This window comes from Sipha flava, unplaced genomic scaffold (genome assembly GCF_003268045.1).
Source record: "Sipha flava isolate LNK unplaced genomic scaffold, YSA_version1 118_pilon_pilon, whole genome shotgun sequence".
Classification (NCBI taxonomy): domain Eukaryota; kingdom Metazoa; phylum Arthropoda; class Insecta; order Hemiptera; family Aphididae; genus Sipha; species Sipha flava.
The window spans coordinates 229,987-252,888 of record NW_020271743.1 but is presented as its reverse complement, the minus strand read 5'-3'; the positions used below and the strand labels follow the sequence as shown (position 1 = coordinate 252,888).

General features: G+C 35.1%; 1 protein-coding gene across 1 annotated transcript in view; it reads left to right on the top strand.

Moving 5' to 3' along the window:
* Positions 1–469: 469 nt before the first annotated feature.
* LOC112693833 (probable serine/threonine-protein kinase yakA) overlaps positions 470–22,902 on the top strand; it is an 82,203-nt gene continuing 59,770 nt past the window's right edge. The window contains exons 1-2 of the mRNA XM_025569077.1: positions 470–1,075; positions 20,787–21,376. Of these exons, the coding sequence (XP_025424862.1) occupies positions 987–1,075; positions 20,787–21,376 (679 nt within the window). The 5' untranslated portion in view covers positions 470–986. The remainder of the gene's footprint in view (positions 1,076–20,786; positions 21,377–22,902) is intronic.

The window sequence follows — 22,902 nt, the reverse complement described above, 5'->3', positions numbered from 1 at the left end:
TAAAACTTCGGGTAGAACAGTTGACGACGGCGTTGCCCGATGACGAAAAAAGTCGGGACGGACACAATCGTTGACGAATTACAAATCTGAGCAACGGAGGGCACATCGATGATAATGGTAACATTCGATTTCCGAACTACGATCGGACTCGTCGGTGCGCGTGCGCATACATGTTTTTCGCGCTCGTAATCGTCCCTCCTTTCCGCCACGGATGTTTCGGTGCACAATTTTATAATCATTATTATAACTATTATAACTATTATTATTATTATTATTATTATTATTATTATAACTACTTACCGAGAGTGAGAGAGAGCGAGAGAGAGGAGCGCATCGCAACGGTGACGGCGAGCACATCACTAGCGCGGCGCGCGGCGCACGAAGGCCAGGTAACACGTTTAGGTGCCGGTTATCCCCTTTGGTCGTCCTGCGCACACTGCGCGCCGGCCGAAACCGATTCAGTACGCCATAACCCGTCCGGTCGTTCTCGTGGTCCGCTCCCGCGCGCGTGAAACACGTTCCGTCCGCGCACACATTTCGTTCGGATCCACGCACTCGCGACGTTTCGCGTACGAAATCAAGTAATAATAACCGTCCGGAAACAGTGTTCGTTCGTCGATACCCCAGTCTGTTCGTTCCGTCGCGTTCGGTTTTTATCTTCTTCCGTCTTCGGCTGTACATTTTTTTTTCAGCCCGCCGTTCAAATATATATAGAAACCGTCGCGAAAACGCGCGGACCGTCGTGTCGCAATTCACGAGTGCGGTTCCGGTCGCTTTTTGTTCCGATTTCGCGTCGCGCGAAATCCGTAAACGCTTGGATTTTTTTTTTTTGTCCGGCCAAAAACGGAACTCACCGATTACCGCGCGAAACATCGCGCCTCCCCGACCGTCGCGTCACCAATCGGTACCGATTCGTTTTTCTTCCACGATATTCGCGTATGACATGTCTTTGACATGACCGCGTACCCAGCTGGTCGCCGCCAACAATGTCTTCTTCGTCTGGTGTCGCCGATCCCGAACCGGACGCTATGATACAGGACACGATCTCCGCGGCGTACGCGCCACCCGGTTACACGTAAGTGACGACCGCTTTTCCGATTTAACGTTTTTGGGCTTTGAGCTTTGGTCCCGTGTTGTTACGCGCGCCAAGAGACGCAGTTCGGGGGCGCGAAACCACCTCCGCGTCGGCATCCGCGAAACGCGCCTTCGGTGCAGGTCCTGGGCGGGCCATGACCGATCGATAGGATTGATCGTCGCAAGGACGTAACGCATTCGTGTTGATCGGACGTAATGCGTTGATAACAATAATTAATATAAATTAGTCGCCGCGTGACTGTTCTTATAAAAACACATTGCCATTTTTGATAGGCTCCGATAACGTGCCAATTTTGATTTTCAACTCAGTTGTAAAATCATACGTGTTCCCTTACGGATGTGTTTCCATATACGACTGTCGTTGCGATCCAACACGCGGTCTTCGATGATTTATGAACGAATGATTTTTTTTTTCATTTTTTCTCCTCTACACCTGTCTTCGTCTCTACGCTACAAAAAACAAATCCTATAACAGTGTCTCACGCGCGCGCGCGTATTCGCGATCGCCAGGCAGACGAACATTTAGGGTCGGGTTTTTTTTTATACCTTGCATGTTTTAACATTGTTAAGATTTCCCAGACGTATCGCAATGAAATCGTATTTTTTTGTTGATAAACATGAATCCTCTATTATATTTATTAATATTCTCACTTCCACTATATATATATATGTTGGTCTGTAAATTGACGATTAAACGATGATCGATATATTTCGTTGTTGTTGTGTTGTTAGTTGTCGTGATCTTAATGACCGATGTAAGTCTACGGGTAAGTTTGTTCTCCGTTCGTGTATAGACGGACACGTTAACGTTTAAGTCGTTAAGTTCGTGATAAAAAAAAACAACGCCGACGAACGTTTATAATTACATACAATACAGGTGCTATCACCCATAATCATAATAAACGAAATTACTAAATAAAACAAGCATTTATCACACATTACGGAACTTGGTGAAAGGAATAGTCAGAGGAACAGTGATAATGCATCATTTTTGTACCTAATTTTGAAGTACGAAAATCCTGATAATCAATGATTTCTATTGAAATGTACTTTTTTTTTGGGTCATATTCGTTTTAAATCGTGTGTTCGAAATCACGCATTTATTCTATGTCGAAGAGTGAAAAACGTGGCTAACTTTTATTTTACTCTTAATAGAAAATAAACGCTCATAAATATAGATATGAAATAATATTTGAGATGGGAATTTTTAAATTTTATCGCAACTTCAAATTGTTTAAGTCTGAAAGTGTTGTCATGAAACTGTTTTTAAGTACATCTGCCAAGGTTGAATCCATACCAGAACTAATTTACCTCACACGAAACTTTTATCTTGTGTAAAAGTAACGCCGTTAAAAGTGCGGTTTTTTCTAACGTAAAATATTTCTCGCGGGAACGACTATTAGATTTTTTTTTTTTTATTGCCGCTGTAAAGATAATTTTATTTAGAATCATAAAACCCGCAACCAGCCAATCGTCACACGTTACAGCTTCCATTGGCCCGTGTCGTATAATTTAATCAAAAAACCGTGAAAACTATACTTGATTAATGTGTCGTCTAGTTAGACGACAGCGTTTCCTTAACCTAGCCGAACGCAGTTTTTCGATTAAAAGCAAAAACATACGCCTTCATATTATTAATTTCGTACTGTTATCACCCATTTACTGTATATATGTATACATATAAATATTCATTTTTACAATGTGTCTGCACTCGACCGGTTGTTGGGATATTCGAAATATTCGCTAAGTCACTATCAGTAATTGTCAAATGATAATGTATAACATATAATATAAGGTATACATAAACGTTGTACGTATTATGTGCTCAGTTCGATATCATTAGTTCCATCCCATTTTTGAAATATAAACGAAAACGGTGAATATTCGGAGTAGTACACTGGTATGCGCACATAAACTCCTCTACGATTTGACCGTAGTGGAAAATATAATAAATTGATTTCGGCGTTGCACCAGCGATAACGTACAAACAGGATGATTTTAATATTTCGCCGTAGTGTACTTGCGTGAACACGTGTTCCTTACACCCAACGTCCATACGTACAAACACGTATACACCTATACGCAATGCCACTGCGTGTAATTTAAATTTCATCATAAATACATATGCGCGCGTACACTACATTCAATACGTTTTTATTCTCTTATCGTACCAAAACTGTACGTCACTTGCACATTTTCGTTAACTCCTGCGAGATAGACATTATATGTATTTACTTCTAACGTTTTTATATATATTTTTTTTTTGTAAAAATATCAAATCCTATTGCATTTTTAGTAGACATTTTTATTCCAAGAGTTTTCTCATCGATTAGTACCATATTTTTATTATAATAAATACGTGTTGTGTGTCTTAAATACAAATCCTGGACAAACAAAACGGTCGAGTGTCTATCCTGGAATGATACGACAGTCATACGTTTACAGAGCTAAATTGTTTTCTTTTCGACATATAATACGTATGTTAACTGCTTAACACAAAAATATTTATAATCATATATGCTTAACTTATTTATTTATTTATATGTATTTTTTTGTTTGTCTTACAATAAGAATAAGTTACAACGGGAGTATTGGTCTGATCCTTGACCTTCATTAATCACAAAAAAAAAATAAAATCCGATAAGTATCTGGTAATTAGGCCGTAAATCTGACGTAGGCCTTTTTAATATGTACCCTTTCACTCCGTCCCGTGCAGTTCTTATCATTACATCGCGATGCGTCATTCCAAAAATAAATCATAATGCTTTTTAAGTAAATTTTAATCTTACGAAATCGTAATGTTTGAGCAACGTGTTATAAAATTATTCATTACGTAAAACTATATTAATATTTATCATCACAAATGAAATATATCAGAAGTTCCCACAGAATTTTTTGTTCTAAAAATTATTTTTCCAAAAAAAAAAATAATAATAATAACAATAAAAAAAATAAAAACAATTATTCTTATCAGTTTTCAATAATCAAAGAATTTTCACAAAACCACACAAATATATGATTACGATCTGAGGGCGTGACGCGTGAGCGAAACGTTTATGAAAAATAGTCATGATAAATTATTATTTGATAACATACCATAATTACTTTATGCATTGGAAAAGAATGTTTAAAATATTATTTTACTATTCATATTAAACAAATTTATTTACATTATATTTTATCTGCTCGTAGAACGGTTATCGATGTTTTTAGCTTGGAAATTGATGCATAATAAACTATGTTAATGATATAACATTATGTATTATTAAATAGTTCAAAAGTATCATTAATAATTTTAATTTATTTAAAATTCCATTCATAATATATTACAATGTATACATGTGTTCTCGAATTAAATGGTATATTAGGAAATAATAATTTTAATTTTAAAATTAAATTTTTTTTACACAATTGACAAACTCCTATGATGAAAATCTAATTATAAAAAAAAATCTACACATTCAATTTGAATGTATATAAATAAATACAAAAAGTAAATATTAATACCGAGTAAATAATATAATAGTGATACACCAATACTTAATAGGTAATAGGATTTGATATCGTTCAACAATTTATCAACGATTTTATCTAAATAGCTATTATTCCTAACACTCATATAATTTAACACTCACTTGTAAACTATGTAAAAAATATTAGTCATTAGATGGAACAACAGAACAAGGCCTGCATTTTTTTTATTTGTATTAAAATCTTTAATTTACAAGTCATTTCACAAAGAATTCGTTGCCCTATCGAAGTATGTAAAGTACTCGTAAATATATTCTCAATGTACACACAACAAGTATGAACTGTACAATTTTGAGTTAAGATATTATTTTATGAAACATATTTATGATATTTGTTAAACTATAGTATTAATGGTTAAGGTAGATTATCGTAGTAAAAATCATCATTCTAATTTTCATAAAAAAGTTTGAATTAATTTAGTTTTTAATGTTGAGTGTAGAAAAACTATATACAATATTGAATACAAATGGACATTTTTCTATGATTTTTGTTAAAAAAAAACTTCATGGCTATGTCGCATTGTCCACTATACAGGTGTATACTAGTCTATACAGATAAGAATTTAGCCGTCCGCCATTAATTTACACGATAACGCTGATTAAATATTTTAGTAACCAATAGTAAGTAAATTAAACTAAATATAATATACTATTTGTAATACATTTTTGTTTCGAAAATTTAATTTACATCCACGTGACGTCTCGGATACATGTTATAATCTCGGTGATTATAGCCAAGTCGCAAAACAACATATATTGGAGCGAAAATATGTAATTTTCATTGCATATTAAGTTATGTAAATGCATGATAATTGCGTTTTGTTCACGGACACGAAGTACATATTTCCACGCATTTTAGAGTTCGGTTTATGGCGTTTTTCGCAGTCCATACTGATTTAAAAAAAAAATTGTACAAGAAAATAATCGTAAAAACGTCGAAAAAACCATATACGTATTATTATTTTTATAATAATAATAATAATAATAATAATAATACTTTAATGAAAAAAAAAACATTTTGTCACAATGTTTTATGTAGCAGTTATATATGTGTGTGTGTAATGTATATATATGCTGACTTCGGTGCGTTTAGATGTTTGTGACACACGATTCGACTATCTGTTACGCGCTGTCGAGCGTACCGGGTAAAACGAAATGTTTAAAAATTAGACTAAAAGAAAAAGGAGTAAAACAAAAAAAAAAAAATTTAAATCTCCTTGCAACTTAAATTAACGTTAATTACCATTGGGATTCCGTGTCTAAAGAAAGTGGCTCCAATATAAAACGGTTCGTTAGAGTAATGGTTTTTTTTCTTTTCATTCTTTCCGATCTAATCATCTGAATCTTTTCATTAATTTCAATCATTCCGAAAAAACACGTTTTCACCTTCCGTTAATCCGTCGAGACAAACAATTTAAAAAAATGCAAATACGAGGGAAAAAAAAATTTGTGAAAATGATATTTATCTCTGAACTGATCGAAAAGTCATAAATTATAAGTATAGTCGCACTACCAATCGGTGCCGACTAATTTAGGCGGTTTCCACGTGCATACATTTTCTGTCAATATTTTTAGTGTGCTATTCGAAATGTATTCTGATAAATGTCTGACTATCATTTGGGTGTTTGTGTAATTTCGATGTTGTATGTTAAGATTTCATTATGAGTTTAAAGATTCTACATTTTGAGTAATAATTACGTGATTTTAGTACTATTCAATATATGTTGTGCTTTCGGATTTAAACGACGTAGTTTCGTTGATAGTTGACTTTGAAATATTTTGTTGTATAGGAACTGGGGATTCTCGTCAATTGATATAATTTTATTCGATATTTAAAATATTACAAAAAAATACCAGTACTTACACTGAATTATTCGTTTTGTAGTAATTTTTCGATTATACTGAAGAAAATATAATTCAGTAATTAATAGATGTAAAAGTACAGTGAAGCCAATATTTTATTTAAAATATAATAATTATCAATTGTTCAATCATACCGTGAACGCTAAATTAAATGGTACCGAGTGATATATTTTTAAATCTATCTTCCTTGATAAGTCTACCTACTAGTTCTACAACGCTTCTTCAAAATACAATTTTATTTATCTGGATTCAGTGGATTTTTCGTTAAAATTCGAATAAAATTGTTTGTATAAAGCTAACTAAGTTATTGACTTCTTCAAAATGTATTTTTACGGCATTTTATGGCGCCTAGCGATCGAGGAAATTTACGTTTTTCAAATCTTGGACTGTACGATATCACTCACGTTACATGCGTATACGTTGTTATTACTGTAAGGACGTTGTCGGCATACAACCGGAACCGCAGGATATGCACGGTACACGTAACAGGTGACTGTAATACGCGCAGGACGAGAACCCGAGACCATCGCGTACACCGGGAGAATAGCCAACGTCGAACGGCGGAACGGGTGATGCGTAGCTCTCGTTTTTTCGTTCGCACTGTACAAATATATAGACAAATAATGATAAATCGAATCGGACGATTATATCCTGCGTTATCGGGAGCGCGCGCGCGCGTTGTTCACGGTGGATTTTTGTCCGATTTCCGTCGTCTCGAAGACAAGCGTAGTCCGCTGCACGTGTCGATCACATAGCCGAAATTATTTGACTGCGTGCCGCGTACGCTAATATCACAATAGTCTTTCGGCGCGTGTGCGCACGATTTTCGAGTGGCCATAAAACGATATTGTGTACGTTCGTATTTATGTATATATACGGAACCGATACGTGCATACGTACCTTAGCGTACCTACAGCGCACAAGATTTAGCGATGTCTGCGTGTCCGTGTTCATGTGTACGGCTGGTAGAAAGTGTACGACCGCAGGAATGGCCATCGCAATCGCAATTGCAGCGCGTCGATATTAGTATAGGTGTTACAATAAAATGCTTCGTGTATCGTTTCGGAACATTATTGTGATAAACATTTCTACAGATCGTTTTTTTTCGTTAAAAACAATTCGCTGATCAAGTGATGTATACGTGCGTGTGTTGTACGCACACGCTCGTGATACGTTAACTGTGAAATCAAAAAACTTCAAGTCGAAATATGTTTTCGGTAGCATTACGATATTATCGTTTGGGAACCCATGGGACCTCGCACACGTGGACTGTGCAGATCGAAATAATAACAATAATAAAACATCGTAGGCCACACGATAATAATATCGTCTCTAGGACACGCAATACATACCACCGTGTGTACAACTGAGATACACCTTGCAGTGTGCGTGTGTGACAGTGCCACTAGGCAAAACACGGGTGGACGTGTCCTGTCGGTGGTCATCGGCTCATCGCATACACACGCGCGCGCACGCACGCACACATAAAACTATAGGTACCGCGGGTAACCATGCAGAACCATTACGCACGCACCGTAAAAATGACAGCCCCTCCGCTCCCTTTCGTCCGGTCACCGGTAATTCGGAGTTCGTACGATCGTTAAGTCGCCGCCGTCGCCGTCGGAACGGATTTCGTTAAAGTTTTTTTTTCGTACAACTTATTTCTGGTGAAAATCATGACTGCGACCGGCGTGCCCGTGGCTAAAACCCATAATTTTTTACACCCATTTTTTACTTGTTGCAAATAAATAAATAAACCATTTTTAACTTTAAATCGACATTTTACCATTTTGTTATTTCGAAATCCTACACGCGCGACAAGAACGTTCGTAACGTTTTGATATTCTTGAAACAGTATTTAACACTGTTCAATAATTTTTAATTTGCGTAAAAAAAAAAAAAAAAAAAAATGAATTGATTCATAATATAATATACATCTATAAATGGCTGGATATTTTGTAAGCTAGCCTAGATTATTATCTAGATAAAGTAATGACAAAATAAATTGTGTAAAAATTAAAATTATGCAGAGTTCACCGATGCGTTTTAAGTTTTTAAGTGTATTGTATAAATGTATATATTATATACGTCCGATTGTGGTTACATCATACTTCAACTGCGTTGAGTTATTGTTTAAAAGGCCTCGGTAAGTGCAATTTTAAATTTCTAACAATAAAATCGTTTATTTGTTTTATCAAATATTTCACTCTATGGAAAACATTTATAGAATAAGGTTTTATATACATTTTCTCCATTCTCAGCATCATATATATATATTCTAAATTATTCGGACAAAATGTTATTTAATATTATGTAGTATCAGCTAACAACATGAGCTCTTATATCGTTATCATTGTTCGTGTCATTTAGTTTTACTCCGCGCCGGTAGAGCGGTTAAAAATCGAACTAGACCGTAAAAATGCATACACTTCTTGCAGAGGTTCGTGGTGATGGGGTAGAGGAACTAGTATATTTCATCTAAACAAAGTCAATAGTCCATGGTATGTACACACCACACGTGCTGCAGAATGATTCGCGTTTGTGGTTGCTAATTCGCCGTGACACCGGAAAACCCTCCAGAAAAATATTTAGAAATCTTTGGAAGGGAAAATGTTGAAATTTTTCACCGAATTAAACAAATTAAAATTATTTAAATATTCGGAATCATTTAAATATATAGTTATGCGATAATCTAACGATATACACTTACACATTCTATAATATAAAAATCGATAAAACAAAATTGAAGGTCGATGCGTCGTGATGGATTATCTTTTACGATATTTTTTTAATAATTCGTCCAAACCATACAAAGAGCGGAATTTCAATAGACTTTTATGGGTAATCATTCATGATTTTTAGGAAAACACTGCGCCTTCTATTTTTCTGATACAAGTTGAGGTATTTTATTGAAAACTGCAGACGTGTAACAGTAGAACAGTTACTGAATAACAATAAAATAAAGATAGACGGTTGTGTCAAACTACAGTAATTTTAATATTTTTTAAATTTTGTTTGTGTTTTGTATCTTTCTAATAAACAAAACAAATTTGTTCAAATAAGTTTTAAACACTTGAAAATAACTAAAACACTCAAGCTTATACTTTTATCAACTTATTGTTATCACTGTTGTGTACCTATGCTAAAATTTAACTATACGAAGTTGGATGGAACACATTTAATTCCTTATTATATTATATTATTATACTTATTCGCTACAGCATTAAAATAGTTGAAAAAATATTATTTTCTATTTGCAATAAATTATACTCTAACATAATTCTCAAATAAATTAACAAAATAAAACAATTATCATTATATATTATAAATGTATTTAAAAAAAAGCAACTGTCTATATCATACACTTGGTTTAAATCCTTACGATTATCATATATCGAGTAAGATTAAAAGGATTACATGTTATAAAAAAAGTATGTAGGTATTCAATATATTATTTATATTTATTATGCCTAACTGAATCAACTCCGGTTAGGTATCACTTTTAATACCCATTAATCGTTCCTTTATATATTATAAAACGTTGTATACATCGTCCTATTAAAACATCATTATGGATTCACGTGCTATAATTAATTTTATATATATAATATATCAATCGATATTCGATGGACTGGCACACTTTAGTCATTATTCGTGTTCCAAACGATTTTTTATTTCAATTATCCGTTGTTATTCTGTTAACTAAAAATATTTTGAATTTTTTTACTTTTAAATACAATCTAAGTTCTCAGTGACATTTTAAATCATATTTTATGCCAAACTTGTTTTATTACTGCGTATTTTAAAGTCATAACTTCATAAATATTGTGTCTTAAATGATTTTAAAATGTTACACTTCCTAACTGTCATATAAATTGATACATTTGCAAGCTTATTATTTCTTTCGTTTAAAGAAAAATATATTTGTTTTATAATACATTTTTTGCATGCACGAAAAATGAAATTATAAAACGTTCTCCTATTTACATTATTATTTATACATTCAAAATCTTAGTTTCATTTGAACCGCTGATTAATTTGCATCCACGAGAATAAACCTGCACTATTGTCGTACACACAGTGGAAAAGTGATGGTTTGAAATACCTAGCTGAAATGTTTTTAATCAACGGCAATAAAGTCATTGTAATAAACAGGTGCACCACCACTAGTTATAAGCGTTATAGATAGTTTAAATGAGGGTTATTTTATGTGTATTTATGAATCATCGTAAGTAGACTGTACTTGTACAATATATATATATATTATGATTTATAATATTTATAAATATATACAACATGATAGTTAAGCACATGGTTTATGTGAATAAGAGGCGAAGAAGAGGCGCGTATAATGAACGTGAACAACAAAGGCAACAGGCCGTAAAAAACAATATTACGCTCTTGCGATAATACAAACATAATAATATTAGTAATATTATTATTATTATTATTATTGTTGTTGTTTTTTAATTGTCCATATTTTGCATCGTGTTAATATATTCGCTCGTAATCGGCGTAACGCGCATGTAAAAGATAACAATAGGTACGCGATAGCCCAACCGGATAAACGTATTATTTCAACGTGTATATAAAAAAGGAGAAAAAAAAACGTAAAACCATTTATACATATTATGACCGTGTGCCGTATCGGACGATGATAAAAAGGTATAAATATATATTTCAAATTAAGTAGAAAATTAAGTGCCATCTCTTGTACGCGCCACAACACGTTGTGCATTACATACATAAATTCTAACGACGGAGTATAACACGCTTATAGAAGTATTTCATGGTAAACATTTTCAAGTGTTTTGAGTATATACACGCATTGTTTTGATTTTGCATTCGCTGATTTCGATCTTTTAATTCTGATTGTACGCCTAATAATGAACGTCGATAAAATACAGCGCCTTTATAATAATTGTGCTCTGAACGCATTTACTGGTCAGCAAACACGTTTTGACGACTTTGCAGGTTTTATGTGTCTATTTATTTTGGTTTTTTCTTCTCGTATTCCTAATGTTTGAAAATCGAACGAAATCAAGTGAATACATAGCTGATAGCGGGGAATCGTTAATAGTTTTTATGTTATTTGCTAGCTAACCCTGGCTAACCTCACCCTATTCAGAAAATCGTTTCATTATACTTTCAAAGACAACGTTCGGAACTTATGTGTATATTTAATATTATAATAACATCGCAGTGCCATTTGCGTATGAGAGATAAGGCGTTTGCGTGTAAAGTGCACCATAAGCAAAACGAGTTTATCGCTAAAATAATAATTATTATGATAAGCTTTTTTTTTCGAGGATTGAATGTCAAACGTGACCCGTCGGAAGCGCTTCGGCGATAAGAAGTAAAAACGTTTTACACACCCCGGCACTTAGCGGCCTATTTCGCAGATTTTCGCCATAGTTATTATTCTATACAATAGTAATTTTTTTCTTTTATTCTCTCTTTCTCCTTCTGTAACAATCTTCCGGTAAATAAAAATCCGATAGCATATTATGTTTAACGAGACACTATCACGACGGGAGCAATATGAGCCGCAGACGAACCGATCGTGGTTTCCTACATGTAAGGTGTTTTTTTTTTTTTATTTATATTATTAATTATCATTACTTTGTTGAAATAATATAAATATATCTTTCGACGCGAAAAACGCAATTTCGTTTATAAACACATTATGTTCAACACGTGCCCATATAATAATTGTACTTTGGAAGTTTTCGTTGGTATAAAAAAATCGTTGTTATCGCGTAATCGTATATACCAGACAGCTGTACATAGTATAATAAATAATTTATAAGGAAGCGATTTCCTGCCTTTGTCTATCATCATAAGGATTTAAATGATTTTTATTTCCTATAAAAGCATGAATCAAATTGTCTTCCTTGGTCCGTTGAGATACGAAGAGGAGTACCATATCTTGCGATTCAATGCGTATATAAGGCCCGTGCAACAGTTTCCGCTTCTTGATCTTCCAATGGAATTACCTCAGGCCATCGGGTAAATCTATCGATACATGTGAGGCAGTAGCGAAATCCTTCAGAATAAGGCATAATTATTAAGCCTGAATGAACATGCTAAAATCTTTGAGATGGTAGAGAAACTGAACTAAGAGGTGCTGTGAAATCACGCGTGATATTAGCTCAATGATATTCAACACATGCCCTCGCCCAATGTCTGCAATTTACGTCAATTGATGGCCACACAAATCGCTGTTTAACAAGCTTTGCCGTGGCTTTAATGCCTGGATATGCAAGGCGATGTATGATATTGGAAATTGTATGTCGAAAAGGTTTTGTAACAAAAGGTCTGGCGATTGAAGTTGATGTGTCGCAGAATTGTGAAATAAATTCCAAGTGTCTGAATTTTCGTGGTGTGCATTGATCCGGTTTCTGTAGAAATGCAAAGTGATGGGTTTGTTATCGGTGTATATAACAAACTTACGTCCTTCCACCATATGCCGAAAATGGTTGACAGCAAGATAGATCGCAAGAAGTTCTCGATCGTAAGCTCCGTATTTTGTCTCAGTAATTGTGAGCTTCTTAGAAAAGAAGTTAGAAAACAACCGCGGTGTTTGAAGCATCGCTTACAATAGCCAGTCGAGTATTATCGCATAGATGTGTGAAAAGCGTGGCTGTGGCGAGTTCCTCCTTGCATTTTTCAAATGCCAAAATAGCCTCTGATGTCCAGTTAATAGGTGCTTTACTTTTTAGATTAGGTACTAAGAGATCACTTAGTGGTGATTGTGCATCTGAAGGTATAAAACAACAATAGAAGTTTAACATACCTAAGAACCGTCGTAGACCCTTAGCTGACGATGAATTCTTGAAGCTCAATATATCAGAGACTATCGGATAAAGGACGTGTTCCTTTCCTAGAAATCATGTAGCCCAAAAACTTTACTTCCGATTGTCCAAAAACGTATTTTTTGGATTAATAACCAGAGAGTATTCACGTAGCCGTTCAAAAATGATTTGTAAATATGTGATGTGTTCTTCCCCAGAAACAGATGCCACCAGAATGTCGTCAATGTAGCTGCAACAGAAATTAAGTCCACGAAGTACTTCGTCAATAAATCGTTGAAACGATTGTGCTACATTTTGAAACCCAAAAGACATAAAGAGGAATTCGTAAAGTCAAAATGGTGCCACGATTGCGATTTTAGGGATAGCTTCTTTAGCTACAGGAATTTGAATATATGCTTGGACTAAGTCAATTGTTGAAAAATTGTTTTACCGCGGAGAAAATGCGCAAAGTTCTGAATATGACAAACCGGGTACTGGAATAGCCCGAGCATTTAGAGCGCGGTAATCCCCACAAGAACGCCAGGAATCCATTGTGTTCATTGATACCAGATGTAATGGTAATGACCAGGATCCCTGGGACGGTCGAATAATGCCTAGTTGGATCATAGCTTCAACCTCTTTTTTTTACTGCTTTGAGCTTATCAGGTGCTAAGCGTCGTATTTTACAAGATATTGGGGGTCCTGGTGTCGTCTGAATAAAGTATTTAGTGCTGTGCTTAATACCTTCAATCGCTTCAAACGGTCGGGTGATCTCAGGAAATTCCCGTAGTAAACCGTCGTATTCCGTTTCTCCTACGATAACCTTAATAGATGGTGTTGGAGCATTTTGCAGCGTGACCATGTGCGGTGAGTTGTGTAAGTTCGTCTAAAAGACATTGATTATACACGTCTACTAAAAGATTGTAATGACTTAAGAAGTCAACACCAATAATAGGCATGGATACTTCCGCGATCACAAATCTCCAAGTGAAATCTCAACGAAGTCCGAAGTTTAGGCGGAGTGCATAGTGCCGTTGGTGTTAATAGGCGTACCATTGGCTGCTTATAGAATGTAATCGGTTTTTACTCGTTGGCCTGGAACAGCACTACGTGGATAAACACATAAGTCAGCGCCCATATCGACGAGAAATTGTGTTGGAGAAATTCGATCTGTGATGAAAAGACGGCGTGGAAACGGAGCAGGCTTACTGGCCGTCATCAGTGATGTCCCGTCCCGTTTTCCGATTTATAGGTACAAGGTTCCTTGCATTTTCGCGATTGTGATCCATAACGCCAATGATACCAGCATAATCTATCTGCGCCATGGAGAGTACGGTTTCAAGATCAAGATACTTGGTTTTGAGTTCGGATTACGTGAGGGACGTGTAATTATCGCAGCTACTTCACTTCTAAATGTCGTAATAGTTGCCTGATTAATGATTAATACTCAAGCTAAGTTGAGAGATCTTAAGATTCAACATGGCTTCAAAAGTGTCACTTTTCGACGTCTCTGCTATTTGAAGCAGTAAAGGACAGGATACGTATGTGATGCTGTCTGCATGGACAGCGAGATCTTCAAGCTTACTGTCTTTAACTATTGCTAACGCCACTTGTATACTTTTCGGTAGGCGGCCCATCCAAAGTGTCTTCAATAATGTTTCCGGAATGGAAGAGTCAGCAAGGCTTTGAAAGTGGCGTAAAAATTGTGACGATTTACAATCTCCAATCTCAATGCGTTCCAAAAGTTGACATGTTTTTTCCTCTTGGGTGGCACTAAGACGTCTTATTAATTCCTGTTTAATTTTGGTATACTTATAGTCCGAGGGTGGCGTCATAATATGTCCTTGACTTCAACTCCATATTTCGGTGGTAATGTTCCAACTACATATCTGAAATTTGTACTGTCAATTGTAACTCCTGCGTTGACAGAACTTCCTTCTACCATAGTAAACCAAAGTTCGGGATCTGACGAAATGAAGTCCGGTAATTTTGACGACCACTCGAGTAATCATTGCGTCTGTCTCCACCATCACATCGAGATCACCAATTGTGGGATTTAGGTAATAAAAATCACTCACAATTTAATTAAATTAAAATAAACACTATATTACATAAATATGTATGTACATTATTGTGAAAAACAAATATGGATACGCGTTACAATTACGGAGGAATCGCCGAATATATCGCGGAGAGTGTCGCGGAGTAATTTACGGTGTGTTGCGGATTGTACTCACGAAATGACTGACTAATTGAGCGTCTGACCAGCTGGTATATTTAAGCGTCGATTGTTCTAGAACATTTTTGAAATCACCCTAACGAGATAATCATCGAATATTCTAGAACATGGAATTTTTCCTTATCTACTGATAATATTGTAAAAAACTTGGACGACTCGTGGTGCGTTGTTTACATCGTCACACCATCAATAGTTTAGAACTTTAGGGAAAAAATGAAAAAATTAGAAAATCGTTCTTGCTATTCAATAAATCGATTGTTACGTTGGAAATGTATTAAATGTCTAAATCTATATGTGGCGCGTGTGTGATAGACAGAGACAGGAAATTACTCCTTCCAATCCTAATAATAAATTTTTTGTCAATAATACATTTTATTTCAAATATACATTCGATTTTAACAGGCATATATTATATTATTATTTATTTTTTTTTGTTTTTTCTGTCGCCGACTTGAATTCGGGGTCGTTGTCGTGGCAATAATAAATGGCTGCGTTCTGCACTGTTCGTATTGGCCCGGTCGCGATATTACGCGGACGCTATTGGACAAATCCACATAAACAAATCAACCAAAATTAATGCGATGACGATGCGTTTATCTTAAATATTATTATAATTATTATTGAAATTGTTATTATTGTGAACATTTCCAGGGGCACTTGCAATTTGGCCAATATGCTCAATACAAACGTTTAGTGAAACAGAAAAACTAACCAAAAAATTAATATTTAATGAATCAATTTACTCGATTTATATAGCGTTTTGAGATATCAATATTATATAAAACATACTTATACGTGTAGCGTATGTACATTTATTCATTATACTATAACATGTATTAGTTATTATTATCTTTTGTACTTTTCTACTCACACATTATTATTACGGATTTCAAGTAACTTTATACTTAAACTTTCACTGACATAATTTTACAGGTTACAAGATCGATGTGTTTCAATTTTATCAATAATTAAAAGTTATTTATTTTTATTTAATAACAATATAATTTCAAAAAATGAAAATATTTAGAAAGATTTAATTAAAAAATAAATATATTGATGAATAACAAATTTTCATGATAAAAATAATAAGTTTATTGCAAAACAAAATTCACGGAATATTTAATAAGTAACTTAAAAAAGTTATCGTTTTCTACGAATAACTACTTCCTTATTTAGTCACTTAGTTTAAATAAGTCTAACTTGTGATTTAGCTAAATAAAATTTAAACATTACATGCTATTATTACTGGTTTAAATGCGCTGTACCTACTCAGTGGTGAACACGATACATATGTATATCAGAAAATTTCTCAATATCAACACTTGCACCCATGTGTATAAATAAAAATTTGGCATTTCATGTGAACTATCGTCATCGTATTTATTTTAATGCCATAACGAGTATAATGTATCGCGGATATAATACGCGTGATGATAATATTTTACGTGTGCGTACAGAAAACTTGCCGTGAAAAATATGTATTATAAAATTTTAAGAATGGCGGATAAGTATGTATGAATGTACCTATAAATGTTTTAGCGTACGTATATATCTCGAGCGAGTTGTGATTAGAAAATAATTTTGATCTTTTCGTATAATCAACTGCATACAAATCTGCGTACACGACTGTAGGCACCTACTATAACTAAACATGAAATTTGTTTAAAAAGATAACGTCATATTCGTGACTTTGATACCGATGTGTTTGTGTAACAAATATTTTTTGAACGAACGGAATTTATTGTTTAGTTTGAAAAATCATAGTATACAAATGTTTTGTATCGTTCTTACGGGCATGTACGAAATTTACAAATTAGGTGAAACGCGCAAGTTTCATCGGGAAGGCCGCGAGTGTACGGGAGTTGCGTGAATAGCAACAAACTCACTGCAATTATTTCTGATAAAATTGAGTTCGATCATGTTTATGATTTTTTAATCCAAATCTATTAATATTATATTTTTGCCTTACTCACATTTTTGTTCTATAACTTTTCCGGTACGTTTTCCTATTTAATTCGCAGTTTCTCTATTTAAAACTATAATTTATTGGTAAATCCACTAATAATTTTTCGATTTATAATTCGTGTTAATAGCACTAAAAATGTATGAAATACGCTTTTGTTTGGATAAATTATAATGTTTAATAGTATGCAACATAATGAAATGATACTAAAGTCCGGCATGTTTTGTATTATCTACTCTTTGTGTTTGTACGAAAAATAAATATCTGTAATCGTAAAGCGTATTAACGTTAGTCAATGCTTTATACATTGTATATGTTTATTAATCAATTGCACTGTAAACCAAAATTCATTAAAATTTCATACCAATAGAGAATATCAAATTAATATAATAACATATTTTCATATTACACCACAATATTGTAATAATAACATAATCTATTTATAGGGCAATAGCCGTCTACGTACCATAATATAATATGTAGGTGCATAAGAACACGATTATTCATTTATTATAAGGTTATACATTCGGATGTATTACACGGTGGATTTAAAGAATAATGGAAACTATCCGTCGATGTATGCGCGTTATCGTTAATACAGTTTAGCAAATATTTAACTATATCGTAAATCGTTTTCCAATCGTAAAATAACAATAATATTTGTTTAATATAATTGCTAGTACAGGTACGCGCAAGAGATGTTTGTACTATTTTTATTTTTTTATTTTTTATCAATATCTATTCCAATTTTATGATACGATAATAGTAATAATAATAATAATAATAATAATAATAATAATGGCCACTATAATAATATGCCTTGTACTTATTATGTATCCGTATTACCCGTTGAACGCGCGGGATACAATATTATTATTACTTGGAGCGAACGCAAACGCTTTGTTTACGGGTATTGGTATATTTATGCAATATTAATGAGATGCCAATAATAGCAGACCGCGTGCGGTAACGGAAAATAAAATAAAGAAATAATTCGACACGGTTAACAATGGTAGAGGTTAATTTAACTGATAAGAAAGTAGTTTTCGGTATATAGACCGTCGTCGCACGGGCCCTATCGATAATAATAGGACGACGTACAGGTATTTAGTACATACTTGTGCACAGCGGCCATCATGTGTATTACGCGCATAATATGTACTCAACGGCCGCGTGCACGAATAGAAGAATAAAAATATATACGATAGTTTTTAATAGAAGTTGCATATAAGTTGCTATACTATGATATTATTATATTCTTATGTGTGTGCTACGACGTTATTATATAAGCAAAACTGCACGCGATTCATAATTTTTCGCCGTTTATTGTTATTATAGAGACATGCTCGGTAGTATTATAACGTAATGTGTACCGTATTCGTTACGAAGAACATTATTATTGTAGGAACGTTTTGGAATATAAATTTATTTAATTTTTTTTTCTGCTTCCACAGCACGCCGTGGTCTATCGAATCCGAATGAAACGTCGGCGGGGTACAATATGTATACTGTCCTAAACGAATTACAAAGAATAACCGACAAAATACGTTATTTTACGTATATATTGTAACAACATTTTACTGGCACACGTTTTCGGTTTCCTATTTTTGTTCACCGCGCGTTGTATTGCTTTAAATATGATCGGCCATTGACTTACCATTATCAATAACACGTTCGTTAACACATCAAGAAGTTTTAATGCGCTCACGTATGCGTCCGGCCGATTTGTTCAGAACTTTTCTATACGTGTTGATAACGAATTTGCCTTTATTATTTACGTTGACATTTCAAATGTTTTCACTGGCGTGGTGACTACGGTTTTTTCAATAAAATATAATTTTATTTACTCTATGCCAATACAGGGACGAACTGAGTATCGAGTAGTCTGGTGGATTCATCAACTGGATTATTATCACATGTTTTATTCACTTACATAAATAATAACAAAAAACATATATTGTATTTTCTATAGGAGTGTGTATAATTTTTATTAATACGTCACTATTGAGGACACGATAGGCAAGTGCCTCTTTACCTCGCTAGCCAGTCCGCCCCTGCGTTAGTGTATTGCAACGATTTCTAAATTGTGCTCCGCGGAAGCTAAAGGTTCCGTAAATGTATGTAAATATTGAGAGCAATAATTTTTATATACAATAATCATGAGTTATATAATATAACACGTTTCGGAGTATCGGTTTTTCAATATATAATTGAAAAATTAGAGTTAAGTTGAAGTTAAAGACTTTGGGGTTCCAAGAAACACGAACTATTTTCTAAGGATTCCAGGGTTGTAAACGTTTGAGAACCACTGGTCTACTGGGTATCGTGACATTTGACGAGTTAACGCAGTACATACGATCTTGGAGCGTAGTAAAACCACGCAGTTATTAACAGTTTAATTCTGCTTCAATTAATTTCGTCCTTAATGTCGTTAAATTATCAAAATAAAACGATACCGTTTGTCCGTTGTTTTGGACTATCTGTGACTGTATACTTCTTTTATTTCAAACATAGCATATTCGTCCATCACAATACCACGTCACACGGCGTATCGATGAAGGAAAATTAATCATTGAACAACGGATTTAATGAGATTTTCAAGCCTGCGGACATATTATAGCGTCATATATCAATCGGCTTGATAGTGTACCTATACATACTCGTCAACCACGAAATGATATTCCCAGCCTATTCTTAAAAAACGAAAGATTTCTCTACGCCGTGGGCATTGTTTTGAGTTATTGGGGTTTTTCAATACATAAATGCAGTAGATACATCGGCTTCAAACACAAATATCCGTGTTTATATCTATCATACACGTACTCTTTACTCGGATATATTTCTTATATTTGCGTAAAATCGAACGGCAATAGTTTGTACGCAGATTTATCACGTATTACAATTGTTAAACGGCTAAATCGCGCATACGTAAATAATTACGAACGAACACAAGATCGATTACGTTTATCGTGTTGCATTTGTGCAAGTTAACCGTTCGGTTCAAGCAAACAACGGAGTGGTTTTGCACTTGATGCGTAAAAGGTTGTAGAGGATCGGCTGAAATTTCGATAGCACGTATTCGCCCCGTGAACACGCGATAAAACGTCCGGATACATGAGTCCTTGGTACACGTGGTTTAAAACGTCCTAAGCCCTCCTCTCCCCGAACCGGACTAACGTGTAGCGGAAGTACTGGTGCTTTTTCCGTTCGCTTTTTATATGTTTTACACGCGTTGAAATAATGAAAAAAATAAAATAAAAACGAATTGTTCTTGATCGATTGTTTGTTTTTCGGCTGCGCAGGTTGACCGAAGAATTCAAATTGCAAGCGCACGGCTTGCAGGACTCACCGCACCACCAGGGACTGTACGGCAGCCTGAGCAGTTCGCCGTCTTCCGGTTCGCCGTGCCCGGTGTACGCGTACCAACCGTACCACCGGAGCTACGGTGCGAGCCAGTACCATCAATCGACGGCTGCCGACGTACAGCAACAACAGCAGCAGCAAATACCCGTCACCCAAATGGTAGTGCCGCCGCTGCTGTCTGCGCAAAAGTCTTCGGACGACGCCGCGTGCTGGTTGCAGCACAACGGTGGCGGTTCCGCTTTCGACCATCACCTGCACCACCACCAGCTGTCGTCACCGTACCATCAATCGCACCACCACCAGCAGCGGCAACAAGACATGGTCGGCGGGCAGCAGCAGCAGCAACAGCAGCAGCAGCAGCAGCAGCAGCAGACGGCCAAGATGACGCAGCAACAGCAGCAGAAAGCTGTCAAAGAGCAACGGATCCGCCGGCCCATGAACGCGTTTATGGTGTGGGCCAAGGTGGAGCGGAAAAAGTTGGCTGACGAAAATCCCGACTTGCACAACGCCGACCTCAGCAAGATGCTAGGTGAGTTACATATTCTTCGATTACACGTACTGCGCATAATTAAACGCGCGTGCCCCCGGCTAGGAGGAAACATTGTGGAGCCTCCTTTGATGAATTTTAAATCCGCATTATTATCGTACCCATCGCGTTTGCAGGGCGCGCATAAGAGTGCGGTATAAATTTTTAAATTTTCTTTAAATCTGGTGCAATCATCACTGCGGTTACGTGTTGTAGACAAATGTAAGTTCTACGGTGACGTTGCAAGTGCAGATCTCGGCATTAAATACGGCACCGTTTCGGGGCGGTACGCATGACGATTACAATAATTTTTTTTTATTTTGCCTTTGTTAATAAACATTACAGCAAAATTACAATCTTTTATACCGCATTTGCAGGATGTTCGTTGTAAATTCTTCTCGGACGTGTCGTATACAAAATCATTACATAACGTTTATAGATTATTACTGCAGCGAAAACTCGTAGGATTAATGAGGTTCTGCACTGGCTGTAATAAATAGCCCTTTATGTATTATACGTAACGATCTCGAAATACTTGATGTTGCGAATTCGGCCAATACTCTAGCGGTGCATTTTTTATTTTATCATTTGCATTATGTGTTACGTACCAAATACCCGTCGTTAACGTCCTTTTCGAATAAATTATCAACCGTTCACCGTGTGCTTTGCATACGGAGGACAAGTCATATATTATTGCTAACGAGAAGTCATAATACGGCGGTGAAAAAAATACGGTGAACGTACAACACATAATATGAGTATTTTATATACGTACACGTGTGTATGAAATTAGTTTGATCGCATCCTATTCGCGTCGATCAAAAGTACAACGCGTTCATGGAAAATGTGCCTACACCTGCACCGCAGTGTGGTATGAAGGTAACTTTTTTTATTGAAAAAAAAAATCACCCACATACAGCAAACCGTTTATTATTAACTAGACATATATTATGTATATTGATAGGCATTACGGTTACATATATCGTTGCAGCTGTCGTCACAGCGACGCTATTTATATGCAAAGATAACATCGATGACACACACATACACACACACCTGTTATGATATTTTTGGTCGCTGGATAACCTAGGACCACGTGCGGTACAACCAAAATAATAGAGGTAAAATTGCGGTACGTTACTAACCCAATAAGTAAATAAATAAATAAATAAATAAGAACAAACAGTCCCGCAAATACACATAAACTCTATATATATAGTATGTGTGTTTGAGTAGGTATTGTCTTTGTCCTCTATTTGTACATAGGCGAGATGTGTGTACATTGTAAATATAAAGGATATAGGTGTACTTATATACGGATATTTTCTCGAGCAACACGAGCTCGGTTTCTTATTGCGCACACCAAACCCGACTTACCCATATAAGGGCCAAATGCATTAACCTCGACGAAACAAATAGAACAAAACGCCCCTGTTTGTATTTAAATTACGTATCCCTTTTTCTTTATTATTTACTATTACTATTATTATTATTATTATTATTATTATTATTATTATTATTATTATTAT